This window comes from Ictidomys tridecemlineatus, chromosome 1 (assembly GCF_052094955.1).
Source record: "Ictidomys tridecemlineatus isolate mIctTri1 chromosome 1, mIctTri1.hap1, whole genome shotgun sequence".
Classification (NCBI taxonomy): Eukaryota; Metazoa; Chordata; class Mammalia; order Rodentia; family Sciuridae; genus Ictidomys; species Ictidomys tridecemlineatus.
The window spans coordinates 23608269-23634449 of NC_135477.1; the positions used below are offsets into that span (position 1 = coordinate 23608269).

The following is a 26181-nucleotide window of genomic DNA, read 5'->3' on the forward strand; positions in this document are numbered from 1 at the left end:
TCTCGCTTTAAATTAGTGAGAGGACAAGGCACCAACAGGGTAGCATCAAAGTGCCAGCTTTTCAAAGTTCTTAAATGTACAACATTCCGGACTGTAGATCAGGTGAGAGGAAATGAGACAAAATGTAGGGTAGGGTCATGACCTTCCAGGGCTGTCCACAGCAGAGACAAGGTCTGGTATTCACTCAAAGGCTCAAATTTAGGTTCTAATAGTATCTCCAAGAGAGATCATTTAAAATACACCATAATGTTGTTGGGGACATAGCTCACCATAGGGAACTTGCCTAGTATGCACGAGGCCCTGGGATCAAACCCTAGTACCGCAAGCTAACAAAGAAGCCACTCGCAATCCTGACTTGGGAGCTGCTTTATTTTGTGGTTCCTTTACAACAAAAGTCTGATCCTTAAAAAAAATCTCTAAGAGATGCTGGTTCAGGGTCCCGTCAGCCGCGGGAAACAGGGTGAAAGAGTGATTTGGGAAGGCAGGTTTGGACTACAGGAAATTCGGGAACCACTCCAAAGCCTCCGCCATTTGCTCCGGGCGCCGCGGCGGGAGCCGGGTCGTGGGAGGTGCTAGCGATCAGCCGGGGCAGCTGACGTCACAGCCCCTCCACTACCTGAAGCAGAGCGTGGGCGGCTCGGGGGCGGGGCCGCGGCGGCTCGGGGGCGGGGCCGCGGCGGGGCGCGGGCTGCAGGAAGGAAATACGCAGGCTGGCTGACTAGGGTTGGCTCCTGCTGGAGGCGGTGTCGGGCTCCGCCGGAACTCCAGGGCTGACCTCGGCCAACTGCTCCAGCAGCGCGCAAGGGCTGTGGCTTCTTGCGGTTCCGACCACCGGAAGGACCGGCCTCTGCGCTGCTGGCATCTGTCCGAGGCCAAGCCGTTGCGGCTGCGAACGGGTCCATTTTTTGCTTCCTTTTTTTTTTTTTTTTTCCCTAAATGGGATTGAACTCAGGGGCACTTGGGTACTGAGGCACATCCCAGCCCTATTTTGTATTTTATTTAGAGAAGGGACTTATTGAGTTGCTTAGCACCTCGCCATTGCTGAGGCTGGCTTTGAACTCGCGATCCTACTGTCTCAGCTTCCCAAGCTGCTGTGATTACAACTTGCGCCACCACGACTGGCCCCCCCCCCTTTTTTTTTCCCCTTGGTTCATCCGGAAAAGCGAAAGGTGCAGAAGCAAAGCGAGGGATACATGCATCTACTGTGTCCCTACACGTGCGTGGTCCCAAGGGCTTGTGTTGTTTCCTGGTACCCACCATTAAAACGGTTTCAGGGCATACCAGTGTTTGGGGGTTTGCCCCCCAAAGTGAAAATTAATTGTTTAGCCACTTACAAGCTTGTACTTTGGGGAAAAGGTCCTCATACAGTAATGTTTCTTTCCGCACCCCATGGCTTAGAGTTTGACAGAACCTGGCTCCCCTGGGTTTACACCTCCCAGAGTTCTGGATGCCTGCTGGGAACAGTTTCCAGACACTGCCAATTTCGCCTATATTGAATGCCCTGCATCCTGATTTTTGTGTCTCATAGATCCTTGACTCAGTGAGACAGTCTTTAAGGTTTAGCTGAATGCCACAGCCCGGCCTCTTGATGCAGTCTGAATCCAGCAGATGTGAAGAGGAGACCCCATCCCTCTTCTGGGGTTTGGATCCTGTATTTCTAGCCTTTGCAAAACTCTACATCAGGGATATCCTGGGCATGAAGGAATCCGGCCAAGTGCCAGGTATGTGACTGGTCAGCCAGATGGATCCCTGTGTTGCATCTGCACCCTCTTTCCCAAAAGTTGCAGAAAGCAGAGGCTTAGATGCTTTAAAGAGAATCCTCTCTGCTTAGAACATGACCTAGTTTGGACCTTGGAATGAGCTAAAGCAGTCTCAAATTAAAAAAAAAAAAAAAAAAAAAAAAAGATGCCCTGGGGAAGTTACCTTTGTACTAAGGAAGCTTTTTGCCTGTGTTCAAGGTCTTCCATATTTAAAAATGTTCAGTTGTCTTTCTTTGGATCTGCCCTTGGTGTTAAAAATCATCAAACCAATTGTTCCTAGGCCTCTTGTGTCACTTGCCTTTGTGAGTGACCCACCTTCTGTAAATCTTAGATTTCTTCATTGTAAAAATGGTTATTAACCATGATTGATTTTGGGGGAGTTTGTTTTGAATTAATTAGAATCAAAGAACTATGAACTCCATAGGGTAAGAACATCGTCTGTCTTGTTCACCTATGTAATCACAGTGCTTTAAGCAGTACCTGGCATGTAGTGAGGGAGCCCTCAAGAAAAGGCAATTGAAACAACAAATTACACATATAAAGATAAATAAAAGTTGTTCATTAGGCCAGGGGCTGTGGTGCACTCTTGTAATCCCAGCAATTTGGGAGGGTGAGGCAGAGGATTGCAAGTTCAAGGGCAGCCCGGGCAATTTAGTGAGATCCTGTCACAAAATTAAAAGGGCTAGGGATGTAGTGGAGTGCCCCTGGGTTCAAGCTTCAGTACCTCAAAATAAAATTTGGTAGAGTAATGGCTACTACAAAGGCTTATCATACCTTAAAAGTACAACAAATAGAGTTTGGGGTAAATTTGAATAACTGGAATAGCTGTGGGTGTGTCTTCACATGTTTACTGTGCTATACTGTAACAGTGGTCCACTTTATGCTTTGAATAAAGCCCTTGCTGCTCTGCCACTGCGAATTATTTTTAAAATAAACATGTTTGTTTCCCTTTCTCTCTCCCTGCTACTCTCTAATCTCTCTCGCTCCCTAATCTCAGAGGAAACTTCCCCATTTTAGGCAGATTTATCTGTCCTTGAGTACACAACCACCATCCCAAGGAAGTGAAGTAATTCAGACTTTGGGGATGGTACCAGAAGATCTCTGAATTTACTGTCTCCCAAATTAACAAATGAATTACAACTTCTACAGAGAACACATGGAGTGTAACCTTTGAATCCCTTCTTTAAAAGCCCCCTATTCCTACTGTTGAGCAGAATCACACAGTCTTTGGGACAGGAGTTGTCTGTGTTTCTCCTTTATTAGCAAAGCAATACACCTTCTCTTTCCTTTTTCTCAAAACTGTCCTTGGGGCTGGGGTTGTGGCTCAGTGGTAGAGTGCTCTCCCAGCACGCCAAAGGTGCTGGCTTCAATCCTCAGCACCACATTAAAATAAAGGTATTGTGTCCAACTACAACTAAAAAAAAAAATTAAAAAACAAACTGTGTCCTTGTAATTGGTTTGGTATCAGGGACAAGGACCAAGCTTCGAAAACAGTATGAGAAGTTTGGTTATACACTTTTTTTTTTTTTTTTTTTTTTTTGGTGCTGGGAATTGAACCCAGGGCCTTGTGCATGCCAGGCAGGCACTCTGCCAACTGAGCTATATCCCTAGCCCTCAGTTGTACTCTTTTTACTATTTTGAGTGAAGCTTTCCAATCAATAGCTTTTTAAATATCAAGCTATGTGCCAGAATGGTCAATGATCTTGAGTATCCACAGGTTTAAGTGGTGAACTTTTATGTGATTCCACTTATATGTACAAATATATCTGAATGGTTTTAACACTGAAGCCTTTTGTACAAATTTTTTTTCACCACACCTTTATTTCCTAATTATTGTTGGACATGGTCTGGTTTTTTCCTTGGAAGGTAGCCAGCCTCCCCCATAGTTTTCCGCTTTCCAGAACAATCTGGTATTCTTTATAGCTCATCTCTAAAGGAAGAAATTCATTCACACCAAATGCAAGCCTTGCTTAAAGATCTGTAGGTGAGCAAACAAGTATCAGGGCTATCGTAGAAGTTTCACTAGTACTGATTTTTGCTCCATTACTGGTAAGAGTGTTTCAAATGCATTTTGTTTTTGTTTTTGTGGTGCTGGTACAGAAAAAAGTGTGAGAGAGGGAGAACTAGAGACTTTATAAAATTTAGAAATGTTTAAACAGCAGAGAATATCTTAAAATAACAAAGGTTAACGAAGAAAATGATACAACATGAATCATTTGTGTTCTGTAATAAAGAATGTGACTGGGCTTTGTCCTTGATCCTGGGAGGTAACCTTTAAATCCTTGGAATTCCCTGAGTGATGAAATGTCTTTGTTGTGGATGGTAGCCCCTTGGACCACACCTGCTGTGCTTATAGTTTCAGGATGGGGTTGTCTGTATCCAAAGAGCATCCTTACTATTACAGGGTTGGGGTTTGGAGCCAGGGCCATCAGCCTGACCCCTCAGAGGTCAAGTTCAGTCATATGTCTAATGAATCAATCATGCCTACATTATGAAAGCCCAATAAAAATTCTGGAGTTTTCCTTGGAAGGTAGCCAGCCTCCCCCGTAGTTTTCTGCTTTCCTGAACAATCTGGTATGCTGAGGCTTAGATGAGCTTTCCTGGCTAGTGATCTTATATTGCTATGTCAGAGGATGATGTGTACTGGAGATAAAGAAGTTTCACATTTGGACCTTCCCAAACCTTACCCTTTTCTATCTCTTCATTTAACTGGTGCTGAATTGTATTCTTTGTTATAAAACTGTACTCCTAAGTATAACATCTTTCTAAGTTCCAGCGAATTACCAAATCTGAGGGATTCATGGGAATCCCTAGATTTGTAGCCAGTTGGTCAGAATGCAGATGGTCAGAGGATTCCCTCAAAACTTGGGGCTAGTGCCTGAAATGAGAGCAGTCCCGTAAGGGTTTGTATCCTAAACCTGTGAAATTTAACCTGGCTGGAGACTTAGTGTTAGAATTGCATTGCAAAATGTCATCTCCCTTAATCTGTGAATTTAGGGTTGAACTTATAAAAATATTGTAAAGTTTCTATGGTGGTGGTAATGCTTAGGTTTGGGGGAGTTTCTACATTTAAAAAAAAAACAATTAAAAATAACAGCTCATAACATGAAAAAAAGGTCTTTGTTTCAAATGTTCCTATGATGTCAAATTTCAAAGATTAAACAAATAACAGCTTTGTTTTTCTTCTGTTCTTATATCATACACAACACAGAAGATTTCTCAAATCCCTAAAGATGTGAGGTTTTTCTCCTCATCAGAAAGCAAGCAGCAGGTTCTGCCATGGAACCAGCTGGGCATCCTATAGTCCAATTTTTTTTTTTTTTTTTTTGGTACCATGGATTGAACTCAAGGGCATTCGGCCACTGAGCCACATCCTCAGTCCTATTTTTTGTATTTTATTTAGAACAGGATCTCACTGAGTTGCTTAACACCTTGCTTTTGCTGAGGCTGGCTTTTAACTTGTGATTCTCTTAAGTTTTGATGTTATCTACCTGGAGATAGTGTCAGATCCCACAGGTTGAGGGTTCTGTCCCCAAGACTTCCCCTGCACAACTTCTGATGCCAGTTGCAAGTCCTGGGATGTTTTTATCTGTTCTTCTGACAAAGTGGCTCTAAATTAGTGTTTCCACAACCCCTTCTTCAGGTTCAACTAATTTGCTTGAACAGCTCTTGGGACTCAGGGAACACTTATATTTACTGGGTGACTATAAAGGACATTCTAAAGGATGGAGATGAAGAAATGCATAGTTAAGTTATGAGAAAAGTTCTGCTGAGCTTCCACGCCCTCTCCAGATGTACTGCCCTCTAGGAATCTCCATGTTCAACTACCTGAAAGCTCTGAAAACCTTATATTATGGCCTCTTATTCCATTATTGCATAGGCATAATGGGAGCATGGATAACTGGAGAAATATGATTGGACAATAAGGATAGGATATAATGCTAAGAGACTAGGTGGGGAGACCCAGCAAGGCCCTTCTGTTTAGATTCTTCTTGGCCTCTCTATCTAGTATCTTGCCTCCAAGGTATGTGGCAGGACCCCTTTGAAATGAGGAGGGTCTTAAGACCTACAACTGGACAAAGTAGGTCAGAGAATTCCCTTTGGCCATCTAAAGCAAGGGAAAACCAAAACCAATCCCTCATAGATAGCCAGGTATGACTGTATTTATAAGGATTATATTAAATGAATCTATATTTTAAAAGTATTTTATTAGTAATTTTATTGCTGTCATATTTCAATAAGAGCAATTATACATCCGTAAAATAACAGTTAAGCTGAAAATAGATCCATCAAAAGTATCTTTTAAGAGAGAAAAGTAGGCAAATAAGTTGCTGTGGTCATGGATGTTCAGGGTCTGCTGTTTGAAATCTGAGTCAAATCTATTGGTGACCCCAGGTCCCTCAGTTGTCACAGCTTGACCCTTCTCCTCTCGATGGTGTGAGGCTCCAGGGATCTCCTGGTTTTTGTAGGCCTCTGTGGGCTGTATGTGGATCAGCAGGAGCAAGGGGGCCCCTTGGAAAAGGCATGAACTGGGTGTCAGCTAGCATTTGTCTGTTGTGGTCATTTTCCCAGCCTGTTGGGCTTTCTCTCACTTTGCAGGGCTGTCATCCAGCTCCCTGGAGCTCTCTTCTCATAGGAGCGCTCTCACTCTGATGGAAGGAAGGGGTTCTCTGATTCTTTTTCTGTGTCCTTGGCCCTCTTCTTATAGAGGCCACGCATCTCTATTTGTGTGGTTCATGTTTCCGTGTACTTTGAGACATCTCTTCTGTCTTTGTAAGCAGTGTATTTCCTCCTCAGTGAATTTTCTCAGAGTTTTAAATGCAAACCATGTGTTATTTTCTAATACAGCTGTTGTCTTTTGTTCTGATTCTCATAAGTTTTTTTTTTTCTTGCATCATTCCTTGGAGACGCAACATTTTTTGTTGCATCCTCAAGTGACTATATATCTTTTCAAAGGCAAGCCGTTGTCAGTTCACGAGGTAAAAGTTTATGGGGCCCACATCTGTCTTTTCTCAAAGAAGTCTACCGTGTCCTTAAGAAAAGAACTGTTCAGATTTTTATCAAGTGTTACCAGATACAGAGTTTGTAACATCAGAGGAGAGGCAACTTGGGGACATCTTTGGCTTGGGTCACTAGTCCAGTCACCTCACCTTCTTTTCCATAGACTTCAACCTAGGCAAAGCATCTTTTGTCTAGCTCTTTCCCCCATCTTAAAGGTCTTAAAAATTTCATGGTTTTTCTGTGGATCCACTTTGTTCCCATTCAACCCAAATATTCCTGGATAGGGGTGACTCTCCTTTTGGGGAGACTCAGGCTCCTTCCCTTGTGTGACTGCCATTTTCAGCTCATGGCCTCCAAAGCTGCCCTGGGGATGATCTCCCATCCACCAAGTCATTTTTAGAAGTTGCCCTTTGCAGACGGAGAGGAGTCTGCTTTGGGCTAAATTTACTCTGTTTTCTTTCTTTAGACAAATATCTCATTCTCTTAGTGCCTCTGGCAGGCTAAGGCTCAGGGGCTCCTGTCTATACCTGGGACTCTGCCATGAGTGACTCATCTCTAATCATCCTAAAGGGGAACAAGAGAACCACCCACAGGGGACAGTTTGGATTCAGGCCACAGGTCCCACTGTGGCTTGAAATCCATAGGCTCTGACCAAACTTGGTGGGAAGGGGAGGAGGTGGCCAGATGCCTGAAGTGACCATGGCTTCTTTGTTTACATTTTATGCATTTATTTAAAAAGGAAACGGCCCAAACTGGGTGCAGTGACACTTACCTGTAATCCCAGTGATTCAGGAGGTGGAGACAAGAGGATCACAAGTTGAGGGCCAGCCTGGGCAGTTTAGCAAGGCTCTAAGCAACTTAGCAAGACCCCCATCTCAAAATCAACAAAAAGGCTAGCATATAGCTCAGTGTGAGGTGCTCCTGGATTCAATCCCCAGTGCCAGAAAGAAAAAAGAAAGAAAGAAATGGCCATTTAAAAGTTGATAACCTGTTTCTGAAAATAAACTATTAGCTACCAGTAAGAGAGGCCAGAGAGGAGGTCAGTCAGGACCCTTTGTGCAGGTGGCAGGAACACAGTGTTTAGGCTACAGTGGAAAGCTCAGGTAAGAATATGGGGGCCCCAGAAAGAGGTGCTGCAGAAGTCAGGAGCTTTGGGACTTCAGATCAGAGTCAGGGACTCAGGTAGGGTCCCTCTGTCTGCCTCTGTCACCAGGTCTGAAAAAGGCTGTGGGTTTAGTTGGGTGGGTTCCCCAGTCAGGTTTCTCCCTTGGCAGAACTTTGACTGACAGCATCTGTAGTTTGGGTTTTGAAAACAGAGTTTTGAAAAGAGAGGTTTTTGAATTACAATCTGCTGGCCCTGAAGAGTAGTGTTTTGTAAACTATGTGTCATCTCCTTTTTTTTTTTTAACAAAAGGAAAAAAAAAGGAGGGGGTTCTGGCCAGTTCACAGAAATGATGACTGGTTTCTTAGAAAAGCACCGGTTTAAAAAAGCCCAGAAGCCTTTCTCATGGTTTCCTTTCTCTTTCTCAAAATGCAGTCCTGTGTGGGTCCCATCAGATGCCGGCTGTTGGTAGGCCCTTGTGAGCCTTCTTCACGAAGGTACATTTCTTTCTTTCTTTCTTTCTAAATTTACACATAACAGCAGATTGCATTACAATTCTTATTACATATATAGAGCACAATTTTTCATATCTCTGGTTGTATACATAGTATATTCACACCAATTCGTGTCTCTATACATGTACATTTCATAGTCACAACGGGAAGCAAATTCACCAAAGCTAGTTGGGCAACATCAGTTTTTTCCTGTACTACTCCAGACTTCTTTAAAGCCAAGCTTTCTGCCTCTGACCCTTGAGGAAAAGACCTTTAATTTTCTTGTAACTTGCCATTTGGCAAGGACTGTTTCTTTATCTTTTTCTTTTTACAGGGGAGGGGAGTGGCTACAGGGATTGAACTCAGGGGCACTTGACCACTGAGCCACATCCCCAGCCCTATTTTGTATTTTATTTAGAGACAGGGTCTCACTGAGTCGCTTAGCACCTCGCTTTTGCTGGGGCTGGTTTTGAACTCGTGATCCTCCTGCCTCAGCCTCCTGAGCCATTAGGAATATAGGCATGCATGGCAACTGTTTCTTAAGATTGGAATTTCAGCAAATAGCATACCACAGTGTTTTGACATCCCCACACCCTCCCGCAACAGACATTTAATGAAGCAGAAAATGTAATCATATATTATATGAACTTTGCCTCTTTTTTAATTTTAGGTATATTTTTGTACAATGGTCATCCAATAAAACAGGTAGATATTCTGGGGACCGTCGTTGGAATGAGAGAAAAAGATGCTTTCTACAGTTATGCAGGTAAGAACAATGATGTCTGAAATCAAGTTTATGTAGAAGGTCCTCACTTAGGTAAAAATTGAATTTTAAGCAGGCGCAGCCTTTCAGAGCATCTGGGAGCTAGTTCACAAAGCCCATTCCTCTGCTGGGAGCTCTTGAAGCCCCACATGCAGACTGAGTGAAGAATGAGTTAGGAATGATACTGAGGAATACTATAAAGGGACCACTGCTGGGGAGCCAGAAGGTAGGAAAAATAAAAGAGCAGTCTAGGATTACTGATTGACAGGGAGGACACTGATACCTACAGGCATAGCTAAAAATAACAAAGGACAGTTGTATGGATACAGATAAAGATGTAGATCTCTATTTTTTTTAAGTACCAGAAGTTGAACTCAGGGACACGTAACCACTGAACCACATCCCCACCCTGCCCCCTTTTTTTTTGTAAATTATTTTGAGACAGGATCTCACTAAGTTGTTTAGGCTGGCTTTGAACTTGTGATCTTCATGCTCAGCCTCCCAGTTGCTGGGATTATAGGCATGTGCTATTGTGCCTGGCCAATATATGTTTATAGTGATACCTTAAAAAGAAAAAACCAGATTAAAAAGTAGACCTTTTAAGAAGACAGAGAGGTGTAAAAATAACTTCAAAAGATTTCTATCCAGAATAGTTAAAAACAAAAAAAATTCTGGTACTCAAAGGGATAAACATCCACTATCAGAAAAGTTCCTTTCACTCACATGATGAAACAACCACTGTGGAAATCAGTATGGAGGTTCCTCAAAAACTAGGAATGAAACCACCACATGACCCAGCAATACCATTCCTTGGTGTTTATTCTAAAGATTTAAAGATTTCATCACTGTAGTGATCATGCATACCCATGTTTATGGTGCACAATTCACAATAGTCAGACTATGGAACTAACCTAGGTGTCTGTCAGTGGATGAATGAAAGAAGAAAATGTGGTATATATTCAAAATGCAGTCTTATTCAGCCATAAAAGAGAATGAAATTATGATATTTTCAGGAAAATGGATTGAATTGGTGAACATTGTGTTAAGTGAAATAAGCCAAACTCAGAAAGTCAAGGGTCAAATATTTTCTCTCATGTGTGGAAGTTAGAGAGGAAAAGGAAAAGAAAGGGGTTGGGGGTGCTCATGAAAATCGAAGGGAGATTGTCAAGACACGACTAAATTGGTCAGTCACTCCAAGTGAATTAGGGGACTAAATAAAGACAGACACAGAAACTACCTTTTCTTTGTAAATGTTCCTCAGCTGCAGCTCCACCAAGGGGGACAAGGCAGGCAAGAAAGAGAAAAAGCACGCCTGGGACCTGGATTTTATTGGGGAGAAGCCATTCACATGAGGCAAGGGGTCAGGTTTCAGGGGGTTGATATCTGCTCTCTGAAGATTGACTGACATCTTGGAAGGTCACACCCATCTCACGTGCTGTGTGATGACCAAAGGCAGAGCAGCATCGTAAGTCCAGTCTGCTTCGTGCGTTCAAAATGCTCCCAGTTCACACAGCCCATGGCTGGCTCCCCACAGGAAATCAGTAGAACAGAGGAAAGGGACCAGAGGGAGGAAGGAAGAGAGAGAAAGGGGAAATACTGGGGAATGATATTAGCCAAATTATACTGTTATTTTGTGTGCGTGTACAAATATGTAACAATGAATCCTACCGTTGTGTACAACTATATAGTGAACCAATAAAAAAAAGAAAAAAGGAAAAAAAATAAAGGGTTTCTGTATTATGGATCAGAGAATTGCTAGAATATGATTTTAGAGTAGTGGGTCTTGATTTTTTTGAGTTTTATTTGAGCATTATAATACATTGCCTTATACAACTCCAAGAGACTCTGTAGTCGAGAGGCTTTGTTAGATATTTGGTGAGAAGCTTGACTTGAATTCCAAACCTTTGTTGTAATTGACGCCGTCACTTTTTGTGGTATTATCTTGGATTTGCATTCTTCTTTTTTTAAAAAAAATATATATATATTTTAGTTGTAGTTGGACACAATACCTTCATTTTACTTATTTATTTTTTACATGGTGCTGAGGATTAAACCCAGCACCTTGCACGTGCTAGGCAAGTGCTCTACTGCTGAGCCACAACCCCAGCTTGGATTTGCATTCTTGCTGTACTTCAGGAATAATAGAAGGTAATCAAACTTTGAGACCAAGAACATTTATTGACAGTCTATACATGACTGATCATTTGTAGATACAATGTCATTGCATTTCCTCAACATTTACTCTTTTTCCTGAAGACAATAGTCTCATGCATATTAAAATAGCACATGAGAGAGGAGATTTTGCTTGTCTTTCACTTTTTTTCCCCAGCATATATAAATTTTTAAATCAGCAATAGATCATTCTGTCAGGCACAACCATACGGAACCTGTTCTCTGTTTCATTTTATCAAAGACCCTGGTCCTGGTTTTCTCAAGACAACAAACATTTACTAAGTTCCTCAGTCCACTCAGCTGTGGACTATGATACAATGAAGTACTTCCTCTCTTGATACCAATGAGGAAATAATAGTGTCTTTAAGTTTACAAAGCACCTTCATTCATCATTTCATGTTACTCTCTCCCTCATCTTTTGAAATAGAAAGGACAGCTTTTATTTCCATTTTGTAGTGAGAAAACTAAGGCTCAGTAACTTGTTCAAGGCTCTGCTGATGGAGGTTTGGGGTCCAATCTGCTGTGCACTGACCCCAGTGTGCTCTGCAATTAGCTTGTAAGTTGGATTGCTTCTTTCTTTCATCCCCTTCCTCCTCCAGCCTCCTGCCCCTAAATCAGCTGGATTTGATTTTTAGTTTTCTATATTTTTAGATCAAATAAATGAGATTGTTGAGAACTTTAGTCCTGGTCTGAGAATTGGGCCCTTGACCTAAAGGGTCTTCACTTCATTCCTTTTCCCATTATTTAAAAAAAAAAAAAATTAAATGATGTTTGACTCTCCCAAGAAGCCTTTCCCTCTGAGTAGGTGTCATGAGAGCACAACACATCTGTGGGCTGTGAGAACGTGGCAAGCGTCTGGATGTGGAAGCACTTGAGAGCAGAAATGCTTTTGCAACTTTGATTCTTTTTTTATGGGTTGTGTTTTGTTTGGCAACTCTAATTCTTGTGCGGCTTGTTCAAGTGGAGCACTGCTTCTCTCCCTTCTGTCCTCAGGCCCAGTTTGGCTCTCGGGCCACCTGCCAGGCCGCCACTCCCTGCTATCCTGGGGCTTGCTCTCCCTGACTCACCGCAGGCCTGTGCTGGGGGTATTTCTGCCCACACTGACTCATTCCTGGGGAGGACACTGTGCCACACTGCCAGCATGCTCCTCTTCCAGGGCATTCAGCAGCAGGCCCTGGGGACTGGCATGGAGTCTGCTAGAAGAGGTCACAAGCCAGGGAAGGGAGGGTTTGGTAGCAGTGCTTGTGTACAGAGCACCTGGCAGCCACTCAAGCTCAAGACAAGACCAGAATGATGTCGTATATACTAGAATAATACTCATCTGCTAATTCTTTGACTTTTCATTATAAATCAAGATTTTTCAATTGGCTAGAGAAGTGGTGATCCTACAGGGGTCATATTTTTTTTTTTCCAACTCAAAATGTCTCTCTTGATTTTTTTGTTTTTTGCTTCCTTTTGATATTTACTCATTTAAAAATAAAATTTAAAATGAGAAGATTTTAATGAAGTCCATAAAATTCATGTAAAATACAGAAATTAAACAAAACAATGTTAGTGTTTTAGTGAACATCTTCCCCGATAGTCCTAGAGTGTTGCTAATGTTGAAGAATCTGGAAATGCCTTATTTCTTTAGCACTGTTACGTGCATGTTTTTATCTTCTTAAAGTTTTTGAAATTAGAATTATAATTAATGTATATATTGAATATGGGATTCCTTCTCCGTATCCAAAAGATGCTGCTCTTAGCATTTAATATCATGAAAATAATTTCTGTTAAAATACACTGTTTAATGCTTTACATAAATTAGATTATTCATAAGATTTATAGGACATAAGATTTCTGTTTGACAGGGAAGCATGTATATTTTTTAATAGCAGTGAACATAGATTTCTCATAACCTTTATTCTCTCTCTCTTTTTTTTTTTAAATATTTTTTTAGCTGTCAATGGACCTTTATTTTATTTAGTCATATGTGGTGCCGAGAATCAAACCCAGGACTTCACACATGCTAGGCAGGCATCCTACCACTTAGCTCCACCCCCAGCCCATAACTTTTTATTTTCATATACTATGTTATTCTAGTTTATTTAACCAATTGCCTATTTGTAAACATTTAGTTATTTCCAGTTTTCAGTATTACAAACCATACTGCAGTGAGCAATAGACTTATACAAGATTATACATCCGTGTATTTGTTCTTTTTTTCCTCTTCAGTTTAATTTATTGGAAGTAATTGCCAAATCAATCGTGTGTGTGTGTGTGTGTGTGTGTGTGTGTGTGTGTGTGTACACATACGTACACATACACATTTCAAAATTTGATGAATTTCTCCAAGCTTGCTCTTTAGAAATTTGGTACTAACAGCATATAAGAATATCAGTATTTTAATATTTGTCAATCTAGTAATTGAGAGATTATTTAAACTTGCTTTTTAAAAGATGGTAATTAGTGAGTTTAGCACACTGACATATACTTATTGGGAAGTTTTTTTTTCTGGTCTTGGTCTTTTTCTTATTAATTTATATGAGCTCTTTACATATAAAGCACCAACCCAGTCATCCATTACTGGCTTTTAGGTTAGCAAACATATCAGACTGTTTTTTCAAATGATTCTAATTTTTAGGATCTGCTTTAAAAAGTGTTTCCTACCAGCTGGAAGCTCCGGGTGAAAGTGTTCACCGTATCTTCTTAAGAAAATTTAACAAAATGAAACCCATCTGAGAAGTATTTACAGCATATTGCAACAGAGATTTAAGCTAGCCATAAAACATTTTTGCTTTATTTATAGTTCTTCTATATATTACATATGCTTTTACAACAAACTACTTGATGATTTTTTAAAAAATCATGAGGTCCCCCTGAGCCCATATTTAACAACTTCTCTTCTGAATTTGTCAAAAATTAGATAAAGAAAAATCGTCTATCTTCCCAAGCAAACATCCATATTTCTCTACAGTTACAAATCCAATACCATGGAAATTGTCTGACTCCCCCCTACACACACACACAATCAGGAATAAAATAAGTCAGACCAACATGGATTTTGTGAACAAGATATAATTATTTTATCTTATGGAAATAAAAGTCTGCCCTCTGGGACATGCTTGGCTTTCCTTACACCCCCTACAGGGGTAAGGGCGGGACAGCAGCCCTTCCACAAAGAGAAACCCAGGCCAAGAGATGTGGAATGCTTTGTTTTGGGAAGTCAGCATGCTAGTCAAAGAGAAGTGGTGACAGAGGCACTGCTCTGCATGCCCCTGACCACAGACCACGTGATGCTTCTGCTTGCAGCAGGGCAAAAAAGGCTAATGTTGTATGTGGGCAGTGATTGAGAGTTTTGCATGGGGCTTCCTAAGGATGCCACTTTTAGCAGAGAGGTGTAGACTAGACACAGCGCCCTCGAGGTAAAATAATCGAAATGTTGGATGCATCCCATTGGTCTTGTGTGTTGTGCTCATGTGCACAGGCAAGCAGTTCATGCTGGTGTATGGTGAGAGATTGTTTCTAAAGATAGAAGGAGAGTTTGATAAGGGGATTTGCCCCTGTCGGCTATTGAAAAATGTCATCTTTCAGTAAGGCTGAATGCTGTAATGACATGTGCACTCACCAGCCCTGCCCTTGTTGCTCCTCTGCCCGTTTACACTTCTCTTGCAGTGGACGACAGCACTGGAGTAATAAACTGTATCTGCTGGAAGAAGTCGAGCCATCCCGAGTCTTCGTCAGGTAATTTTATTTGTCGTGTTCCTTTGCTTTTCAGCTAAGCAGTGGATTTTACTCAAAGCACCTCACTGGAAAATGGCTACAGGGCTAAATATTCACATTGATCTTCTGTGAATTACAGGGATGGGTTTGAAGCACTGTACCCAGAGCTTTTGCTGCTCTGAAAACTGGCACCTTGGTCAAGGGCATGGCTTCTCTTTCTCCCATCTTTTTGGTGCTCACTTCCTCCTAAGCTGTAGGAATACAGAACAGATCCTGGGGAATTCAGTGGTTTGTTTTTACGCTGGTGTCTACTATGTAAGTCAAGACCAAAGTTTTCAAGGCCCCTGCTCTTATGTGGTTGTCTCTCAATTCTATTCTACCATGATCTAGATTTTTTGAAATTTCTAACCCAGTCAAACAAATGCCAGATAGAAATTCTTGTTGTTAAGATGAAATTCCTTTGGAAGATAGCCACTAAATAATATAAACTGCAAAACAACTTTAAAATTGTGTATTGAACACATTGACTATAACTGAAATAACTTATGGTGCTGCGGATCAAACCCAAGTCCTGTTGCATGCTAAGAGAAGGCTCTGTCACTGAGCTACACCCCCAGCCCTCTGGAATAATTTTTCCCCCATACCAGGGATTGAACCAGGGGCACTTATCCACTGAGCCACATCCCTAGCCCTTTTTTTTTAAAATATTTTATTAGAGATAGGGTCTCACTGAGTTTCTTAGGGCCTCACTAAGTTGCTAAAGCTGGTTTTGGCCTCAACGATCCTCCTGCCTCAGCCTCTAAGCCGCTGCGATTACAGGTGTGCGCCACTGCACCTGGTTCCCTCTGGAATAATTTTTAAAGTTAAGTTCATAATATTTAAACTGCATCATGCTTTACTCGTGATCATTTTTGGCTTTAGAGAAGGTACAGAAACTGGCCTCTTGGTTTTCCTGTTTTACAACATGATTCAGCATGGTGCCCTGCACATGGGGCTGTTTAGTGACTTGTGTTATACATGTCGAGAGGTGTATAATGCTTGCAGTGGCTTCTTCCTTCCTCCTTGCCAATAGGTGTCAAAATCTCAACTTCCTACTTTGACTGTACCGAGCAGTGGTGTGCTCATTTGCTTAGTTTCCTGATATAAATACATTTAGAATTTGGCCATCGGTTTCACGTAACTTTGGCATTTTTATTCCTAATTTGGGAACATCTAAATCAATGAGCTCTGCAGATAAATTTAAGGAGGATAACAGGTTTTTATGCAGATTATCTTTTAGGTAAAAAATAAACTCGTAAGACAATCAAATATCTGGATTTTCATGTATGTAGGGTATTTTCTTAAGTTTGTTTTGTGCTGTTATTACTTTGTATCTGAAACTGGGTAATTTTTTTAAGAAGAAAACAAGTTTATTCTTCACAGTTCTGGAAGCTGGGGAATCTAAAATTTGTGTGCTGACAGGTTTTGACATCTGGTAAAGGCTAGTCCACACTTTGAGGTGGCACCTTGAGTGCTGAGTCCTCCATGGGAGAGGAGCACGGTTCCTCCCATGGCAGAAGAGCAAACTAGAGAATCCTTTTGACAGTGGCATTAATCCAGTTCTGCTAATCTAACCCCATAACCTAACCCTTCCCAGCCCTCTCCCAGCATGGGTTATGTTGCTGTTGTGGTTTGGATCAATGTCCCCCAAAGACCAATGCATAAAAGCCTGATCCTGGTGCTGTGGACCATAAGCTGTGAGGCCAGGGGGAGGTCTTTAGGTCATTGGGGACATGCCCTCAAAGGGACTATGTACCCAGGTCTCTCCCTTGCTTTGTTTTTTGACTCAGTGCATGATTGCTCACTCTGACATGCACTGCTCACCAGAAGTCAATGAGGCTGCCTGATCTTGCATGTAAAATTCCAGAACCATGAGCCAAAATAAACCTCTTTCCTTCATAAATGGTTTGTGTTAGGTATTTCCTCTGAGTGATGGGAAGCTGACTAATATAGTTGTAGTTTCTAACATGAGTTTGGGAAGGGATCAAAAACATTCAAATCATAGCAGTACTGATATCATATGTAGATTTATGGATGTTGTCACAATCTTTAATCAGAAAGTATATATTACTTGAATTTGATGGAGAGTCAGCAGACTTTCTCTGTAAAGGTCCAGACAATAAATACTTCCTACTTTGTGGACCATATACTTTAGGTCAAACTACTTAATACTGCCATTTTAATATAAAAGCAACCATAGATAATACATAACAATGGCACAACTGTGTCCCAATAAAACTTTATTTATAAAAGTAGGTTGTAAATGGATTTGGTCTATGGATAATGGATTTAAATATTATTTTAGTTTTTAAAATTAACTCTAATAAGAAATGGCATCATCAGGAATATTATATAATTCTTACACTTAGTAATTTTTAGATTAATAAAATGGCTAATGTAATACTAAGAATATTGAGAGTAAGTTTTTAAAAATATCTGTGAATAGCTGAATTGAGAGTAGCCTTAACTTGAAATTGCAAATAGAGAGAATAAGAGTATCCAGAGAAACCCTAAAAATGATTCTTATCATATTACCCATGAAGTGATGTTTTTAAATTGTTCCCAATTTGCCCATTCTCTCCTTTTAATTTAATTGCCCAAAGTTTAAAAGCTTTCCATTGGAAAGTGGCCAATGAAGACATTTTTTAAAACAAAATTTAGTCTAAGTCAAAATTAGTCATGTTCCACTTAATTAAAGCATAAGAATATAATGTTAGCTCCCATAAATGTTACATTGAATGTGCTTTGCTTATGAGCAAAGTTAAGAAAGCTTGGCCTTTAGTATTAGAATGTTAAAGGGGAGTTATCGTTCAAGATGGAATAGACTATTTAAAATGAAATTCTGTCAGGCTCTAGCCGTCTCATTACATTCATTAAATTACACGCTGGAGCCTTCTCTTGGCACTTTGGCTCACCCTTGCAGTGAGAGCTGGGCCTCTTTTTCACAGACCAACTGTCAGCCTGATAATTTCAGTGGTGCTATACGAAGCCTTTTTTTATTATGTCACCTATAATGTCTGTGTAATGGGCAATGAAATTTATAAATACCTCTAAAACTCAGCCCAAGGAGAAGGCGGTCTGGGGATAAAAAATAAATAAATAAATAATGGGTGGAGCAGCCTTCTGGGAAGTTATTCTTGGATGTTTTCTGAAGAGAAACCCAGTAAGCTGAGCAACACTAATACCAAGTGTGTTTAATCTCCTAGGTGTTGGTTACTGCATGTGCAAGGTCCCTGCTCTCCCTTGGTTTCCCTGGGTATGGCAAATGTGTCAAAATTAATGCCTCTGCTTGTTACAAAGTCACGGTTTCAAAATTGTTTTAGGTCAAAAAGCAGAAAATTTTGATTCAGAGACCAAAAGAGAGATTTGCTCCATTTTAGAAACACCATTAGAATAAAAACCAGAAATAATATGACAGTAGAAATAAATCAGTATTTAGCAAATGTTGTTGCCTCAGGTAGATAACAGTATTTAAAAAGAGTTCACCTTGATTGCTGTCTTGTAGCTTACACCGAACAACCCAAAGAAGACAGAGTTGTATATTTATCCCAATAAACACATTAAGCTCTCATAAGTCCCTGGCTGCTATCATGAATGACAAGAGGGATGTTCTCACAAATCAAGATCTTTTCAAGGTGTTATACAGTAGAATGAAGTCCCCTAAACATAAAAAGGAAAACAATGGAGTGAGGAGAGTGCATGTAATAAACATCACTGATAATCCTTCCCTGAGATTTAATAGGAACTAACAAAAGCTGAAGAGATAAAGGGCAGATCTATAAAGAAACACAGGGAGGAGATCATCTCACATAAAAACACGGAGCCACTCTTGTGATTTAAAAGCAAAATAAAACTTCACGGAGTCATGATGTGTTTATTAAAGCACTAGAGGCTCCAGTGACTGAAGCCGGCGTCGGAGCGGTGAGGACATGCACGTGCGTCACTGGTGACATCATGTCAAGGCAGAGTGGCTGGGGTTTGCCAGACTTTTTTCTGGCAAACATTCTGACAATATGCCATGAACTGTACATTGTTTGTACACTTTTTAATCCAGTAATCCCCAACGAAAGACCCCAAAGAAAATAATTTGTCTAGAGATCTGAATTATTATCGCAAATACCACACATTAATTATTTCTGATATTCTGGCATTGTGTTAAGGGTTAAATTAGATCATACACAATACCTTGATGCATGAGGTACTCTACCATTATCCCCAGTTCATAATTGAAGAAACGAGATGTATGAGTGGAGAAGAAGAGACAGTGAGGTTAAGCAACCTGCCCAAGGTCACACAGCTAACAACAGGTAAACTGAGATTCAAGTCAGGTCTTTCTGACTCCAGGAGTCAAATGCTGACCTTTAGCCTATATTGTCCCCCCTCCCAATGCTAGTGATACAAAAGTAATAAAAATGAGAGCTGAGAATGTAGCTCAGTGGTAGAGTGCTTGCCTACTGTGCATGAGGCCCTGAGTTTAATCCACAGTTCCACCAAAATAAGAAATATTTTTAAAGGGAGGGGCTGTGTAGTGAGACTAGTAAAATAAACTGGCATATCGGCAAGATAATGCTGTATCGTTCATTAAAATGCTGAGTTCTGTAGATTGTGTGGATACATGAGACTAGAAGGAGCATTGGTACTGATTCATCTGACACTCTGCAGGACCATGGTGGCTGTCCTTGAGACTTGCAACTAAATCAGCCAGGGGGAATAATGCAGGACTGTCCTATTTGGAATTATGGTAGAAAAACAGAACATACAATCCTTTTTTTTTTTCTTTTTTCTTTTTTTTTTTTTTTTTGGTACCAGGATTGAACCCGGGGGTGCTTTAACCACTGAGCCACATCCCTAGCCCTTTTTTTGTATTTTATTTAGAGACAGGGTCTCTCTGAGTTGCTAAGTTGCTGAGGCTGGCTTTGAACTCCCAATCCTCCTGCCTCAGCCTCCCCATTTGCCAGGATTACAGGTGTGCACCACCTCGCCTGGCAGAACATACAATCTTTTACACCAATCAGCTCTGACTGTGGAAAATGTAGGAACCTCTTGGGATAGCAACAGAGAATAAAGGATCAGTGAGAAGGCTCTGCAGCCAACGACTAAGCTGCAGCTTCATTTGGGCAAAAGTTGCTTGAACTCTGTGTGATTGAGTTTCTTTCTCTGAAATAGGGCTAGTAATATGTGGGAGTAGTTGTGAGGATTGGATGTGCTGATACATTGAAAAGGTTTTAGAGTAGCACCTGTCTACCTGAACATCCGTGGCTATTCTTTTAACTAACTAACATGGTTTGGAAATAAAAAAAATTGAGGGGTAGAGATTATTTAGGATTAAGTGTGCATTGGCTTCTTTTCACCATGACATTACGAGGGATTGAACCCAGAGGTGCTTCACCACTTGGCCACAGCTCTGCCCTTTTTTATATTTTATTTAGAGACAGGGTCTCATGGAGTTGCTTAGGGCCTCACTGAATTGCTGAGGCTGGGTTTGAACTCAAGATCCTCCTGCCTCAGCCTCCTGAGCTGCTGGGATTACAGGTGTGTGCCACGACACCCAGCCCTTAAGGGTGTATTCTTGAGTTGTATGAGAATGAGTGAGTGAGTGTGTAAGAGAATGAATGAAAGGTGAGGGGTTGGGATGTGGAGCACTGAGGTAGGACAGTTTTTGCAGGGACACCTTAGAGGGTTATTTAGAGCTGTTGCCCCTGGAATCACACTCAGGAGCCTGTAGAGCCCTGACTGCTGGCATTGCAGAGGTGGGAAAGAAGGCCTCGGGACTGCCCTGGAGCTTGCCTACTTGGCCTGTCCAGACTCCTTCTCTCTGCTTTTGAATAATTGCAGCTATATCTTATACCGCTACTGTTCAGTTGAGGATTTCAAAGGTTACAAGGACTTCCTATAGTATAGCAACTGATCAGAAGGAGAATAAATGTGCTGTGTGGGTCTTGCTCTTGAACTTTGTCCGAAGTGTGGTGGAGTGATGGCGTTAAACCTCTCTCTCTCCTGTCCCCTTCACACTGCAGCTGGTCCAAGTGCAGCAAGTGAGCTGAGTCTGACCTCACGGCTTAAGAAGCTTCAAGAGACCATTGAGCAGAGAACCAAGGTAGAACTTGGGGACATTATCCGAATCAGAGGCTACATCCGCACATACAGAGAAGAGCGAGAAATTCATGCCACTGCTTATTGTAAGCACAAGAATTTTTTGTCAAATTGGTTGTTATTCTGGGAGTGAGTCCAGAAGACTCTTGTTTAGCTGAAAGTCTAACTTTCAAAAAGTTCACAAGATTTCACTCTAATGTTATATTGTATAATATGCTTTTTTTTTAGAAAAGCAGCACTTCATAATTTTATTTGGAAAAAAGTTAACAATAAGTAAATTAGGAAAGAAAATAAATTATTGGCTATATATAGTTGACAAGTTTATTTTAACAACATAGTCATTTCCAAAGAACTTTGAAATTCAAGTGTCAATCCATTAGGGCAGAGTTCATATTCTTCAAAATGATGGAAATTTCCTGAATACCATTAAGTCCATTAACTTTTGTTTGTTTATTTGTTTATTTGGGAATTGAACACAGGAGTGAGCTACATCCTAGCTTTTTTAATTTTTTTATTTTGAGATGTTCTTACTAAGTTGCTAAGTTCCTTGGCTGAGTTGCTGAGGCTGGCTTCAAATTTGTGATCCTCCTGCTTCAACCTCCCAAGCTGCTGGGATTACATGCATGTGCCACTATGCCTGGCCAAGTCCATTGACTTTAAATGAAAACAGCTAATTAGAAATAGGACAGTCCTGCATTATCTCCCCTGGCTGATTTTTAGCCCCTGTGGTCCTCCAGAGTGTCAGATGAATCTGTACCAATGTTCCTTGTAGTCTTCTTCTGCTCCTTGGCTGTCCCTGTGATGGAACACTGCCTTCACCCTCACAGGAAGGCCGGGAGTGCATCTAGAGTGCTGTCCTTGTAGTAGCGTGGACATGGGAAAGAACTGATCTCAGTGTAATTTCTGACATTTTTTTTCCTGGCCTTATTAGACAAAGTGGATGATCCAGTGTGGAAAATTCAAATTGCAAGAATGCTTGAGCTGCCCACTCTCTACAGGAGAGTTTATGACCAGCCCTTCCACAGTCCAGCTCTAGAGGAAGAAGCAGCAGGAGGGTAAGTTGGGTCTTACCACTGTCAGGGGTGAGTCAGCAGCAGTGCAGCTGAGCAGCGGGAGCCAGAGGCTGGGGTGGGCCTGGGCCAGGCCTGAAGCTTCCACTTGAGCACTGTGGGGCTCTTACCTCCGTACACCTCCATTTCCTCATCTGCAGAGGGAAGTCAGGAAAATAGACGTATAATTGATATCATTGAAGGAGTGGAGGGAAGAGCACAGAAAAAAAATATTTGAAGAAATAATGGTTGAAATTTTCCAATCTATGAAAACCTATAAACTCACAGATCCAAGAAGTTCAACCAACCCCAGGGCAAGAAACATGAAGAAAACTGCTCTGAGGCACATCACAAAGTATTGTACCATAGTACATCATAACCCAAATCCTGCAAAAAACCTACGGCAGTTGTTTTCCACCAGGGATGATTTTATTCCTTTAGGTAGGCGACAAAACAAAGCCAACCCCAGGAGGAATGAGAATATATGGATATTTGCTAGTGTATGGGAAGAAATACAGAGAACCAGGAGAGGATGCAGGCTGGGGCGAGATGGGAGAAGAAGAGAAAGGTGGACTTTTTACTATGGCCCCTTTCTTTTTCTTTTCTTGTGATACTGGGGATTTGAACCCACAGTCTCATGCATGCTAGACAAGCACTCTACTACCGCTGTGGTACACTCAGTCCTCCTTTAATTTTTTTTTAACTTGTGAATTTCAGGAATTATGTTTTCTGAAACGTGCAAACTCTAGAATGTACAAAATAGAAATTGTCCCCTCAGTTCCGTTCCCCAGAGGTTGCCACTGTTCCTGGCAGCTGTTTCCTCTTAGACTCTTTTCTTCTGTGCATGCAGAAGCATAAATGCCACATATGTTTTGTAGGTTGTCCTTTCCTTTTTTTTTTTTTAACAAAAACAAAGCCATATAGGTTTCATTTCTTCTGAAGCTTGACATTTTTCTTAGTCTACCATGAATGTCTTTTTTAATTCTCATAATCTTTTTTTTTTGTGGTACTGGGGTTTGAACTCAGGACCTTATATGTGCTAGGCAACTGCTCTACCACTGAGCCACATGTCCAACCCTGGTTCTCATAATTTTAAGCAACCACACAGTATTCACTGTATGTACCTCTATGTCAAAAACAAGTCTCAATATAATATTGCATCTTCTACCTAATTTTCTGCCTTGTGCACACCAAAAAGGAACAAAGGTGATGGTTTTCTTCAGTGATTTTTAAAAACTTTCCCTTGGCAGCAATCCAGAAGCCCAAGACCTTACCAGTCTCACGTGTTTGCTGAGTGAAAAAATCAAAGAGTTCCTCGTGGAGAAGAGAGTACAAACCTTTTACCAGCAGGAGCTGGAAATGGTGCCGTCTTTGCTGACTCTTGCCAATCAGCCCGTGATTCATAGCACCTGCTCCGACCAAGTGAGTGCCACGTGCCCATGTGAGAATTCTGGGCCTCTGCCCCAAGTCTGCAGCTGAAGGGTGTGGGTGAACATGACTGTGATGTTAAGAATCACAGGGTGGACCCAGGGGCAGAGGTCACCCTCCCAGCACATGCCGTTTCTATTCTGGAAAGGTCACTGACCACTAAGAATTTGAAATGAGGCTAGACCTGTCCTTTCCACCTCTTTACTTAATCTTATTGCCCTTAATCTTTGAGTTGAAAAAGATAATAATAGGCTCAGGTCATAGCACCTAGTTGTTAGTACTCACTGAGATGGGTATTTCATCTTAGCAGAAGCCAAATGAGGGAGAAGGAGATGAGAGGGAGGTCATTATCTTGCATCCAGAATTACTTTTTTTTTAATATTTATTTTTTAGTTGTAGTTGGACACAATACCTTTATTTTATTTATTTTTATGTGATGCTGAGGATCAAACTTAGGGCCTTGCACTTGCAAGGTGAGCGCTCTACCACTGAGCCACAACCCCAGCCCCAGAATTACTTATCGATCAGCAAGATGATTCTTGAACTTGAACCCGGATTTTTTGGCATGTCAAAAATAAGGTTGATCTGACATGTTTTAGGAGTTTTAAATAAAGACAAAGTTGTATTCAGTTGGTTTATAAGTAAAAATTTCAGGGAATGTTAAAGTAATGCTCTTGGAGAGATCTGTCCCTGTTTTTTCACTTCTAGTATAACAGATGAACTTGTTTGGTTGTTTGGTGTGTGTTTGAATTATTGGAGACTTGTTTTAGGCTTTCCCTTTTATTACTATTCTTAGGTTTGTTTTCATTGTGACATGACTCATATTTATTACTTTTAAATAAATGAATGATCTCAGTTTAAATATCACCTTAGTCCCCCAGCCATCTGCCCTGACCACCACTTGTCCCACCCTGTTACATTCAGATCTGTGACGTTATGATGTCACTGCATTTGTTTGCCCTCCATGGAATGAAATACCTTCTCCCTCTTAAAATTTTTCATTTTGATTTTTATCCCTAGCATTGTGTGGGTGCCCTCTACCCAGGCCCTAGAACAGGATGAAGTTCTGTTCTGGATGAAGCAGATTCTCAGTGATTATTTGTTGATACAAGGAATGAAAGAATGGTTGTTAAAAAGTCAAGTGGTCTCAGAAGGTAGTAAAGTAAAAGTAGATTTCTTCCCATCCTCCCTCTCACCTTGTCCCTGTCCCCAGAGACAAGCCCCAATGCCAGTCTCCTGCATGTCCTCCTAAATATAGTTGATGGATATATAAACTATAGGTAATTGAGTCTCTCTCTCTCCCTTTTCCCTCATATGGCAGCATATAATTGACCTCTCTTTGCACTGAGCAGTTCTTGCAGGTCCTTTCCTAGTAGGACATCCTGATCTGCCCCTGTGTAATAATCTTGTTACCTCTCCTGGAAGATTGGTTTATGTATTTAACCAGTCTCCTCCCTCTGGACTAACATGTTTTCCAATCCTCCCATTGCCAACAGGGCTGCTGAGAACACACTTTTGCTAAGTAACCAAAGCTTTTCTTCAGGATTCTGGTGGAATAGACACCAACCAGGTCACCATCCCGACCTCCTAGGCATGACCACTGCTTCTCGATTTTGTTCATGCACCTAATTACCTCCTCCTGCCAACATGCTTGAGTGCCCAGTGACCCAGGATTTTATGCAGAGAGATGAGGGATATCATTTCAGGAAGCACCCAGGTGGGGAGGGTCACGGCTGGGTGCTTTGTTCTTTGCCAAGGTCGCTTCTAAACAGTTGCAGCTTTCCAGCTGTCTTCTGACAGCGAGATTGACCTTCTTCCCATTTAATCATTCAGAGGAGGCTCAAAGCCAAATTAACCTCCTAGGACTTTTAATGACTATCAGCATATTGCAAGGAAACTTTAAGGCTCAGCAAAGCCCACATTCTTCACTTGAAGCTGGCTCTTCTGTGGTAGTTATAATTAAGTACAGAGACTTAAGCACTCTTTGAGGACTGAAGACTCCTCCATTCAAAATGATCTGTGGGGACATTTTCGTGTGCTGTCGTTCTCAAAAAGCTTAGAGCAGAAAATCGTGCCTGCCCAACGCTGTATGTTTGAAATGGAATGGCTGTGGCATCGGATTTATTTGTCTTTGGAAGCGATTTTTTTCCATTAATTATGAATTAGTTCATCACATTGCTCTGGTTGGGAAGGTCAGTGTCATTAAATTGAATTCCATTTAATAGATCCCCAGGAGACTAAAGATGCTTACAATGATGGTGAAACCTGAGAGCTTTGGCACTTTCCCTCCTCATACAAACAAAAGCTTAACAAAAAGTCACTGTGATGGTGACTGAGAGGTGGGAGAGAGGTGAGAACATTTTTCCCCTTTCTATTTTTTCCTTTGTGGCCCTTAGCAAATCCAGAAACATGACAGGCAGACCTTCCAAAACCATTTTTTACCCCGTGGCGCTGGGGATTGGGCCCAGGACCTCTGTGGACTAGGCAAGCGCTCTACCACTGAGCTACATCCTCACCTACCTCACTGTACCCCCTTTTTTTAAGCTGAGTTTCCCAGGCTGGCCTTGAACTTGGATTC

The 26181-nt window shown here is 41.3% G+C and overlaps 1 protein-coding gene across 4 annotated transcripts in view; it reads left to right on the forward strand.

Annotated features, from left to right (window-relative positions):
- The first annotated feature begins 716 nt into the window (after window positions 1-716).
- Stn1 (STN1 subunit of CST complex) overlaps window positions 717-26181 on the forward strand; it is a 35974-nt gene continuing 10509 nt past the window's right edge. The window contains exons 1-7 of one of the 4 annotated variants that reach the window (XM_040272425.2): window positions 717-1216; window positions 1529-1721; window positions 9028-9123; window positions 14947-15015; window positions 21051-21212; window positions 22058-22181; window positions 23426-23597. In XM_040272425.2, the coding sequence (XP_040128359.1) occupies window positions 1568-1721; window positions 9028-9123; window positions 14947-15015; window positions 21051-21212; window positions 22058-22181; window positions 23426-23597 (777 nt within the window). In that variant the 5' untranslated portion in view covers window positions 717-1216; window positions 1529-1567. Of the gene's footprint in view, window positions 1217-1528; window positions 1722-8298; window positions 8361-9027; window positions 9124-14946; window positions 15016-21050; window positions 21213-22057; window positions 22182-23425; window positions 23598-26181 lie in introns of those variants that run through there. The other 3 variants (XM_040272426.2, XM_013362077.4, XM_021731824.3) reach the window with 3 other exon arrangements.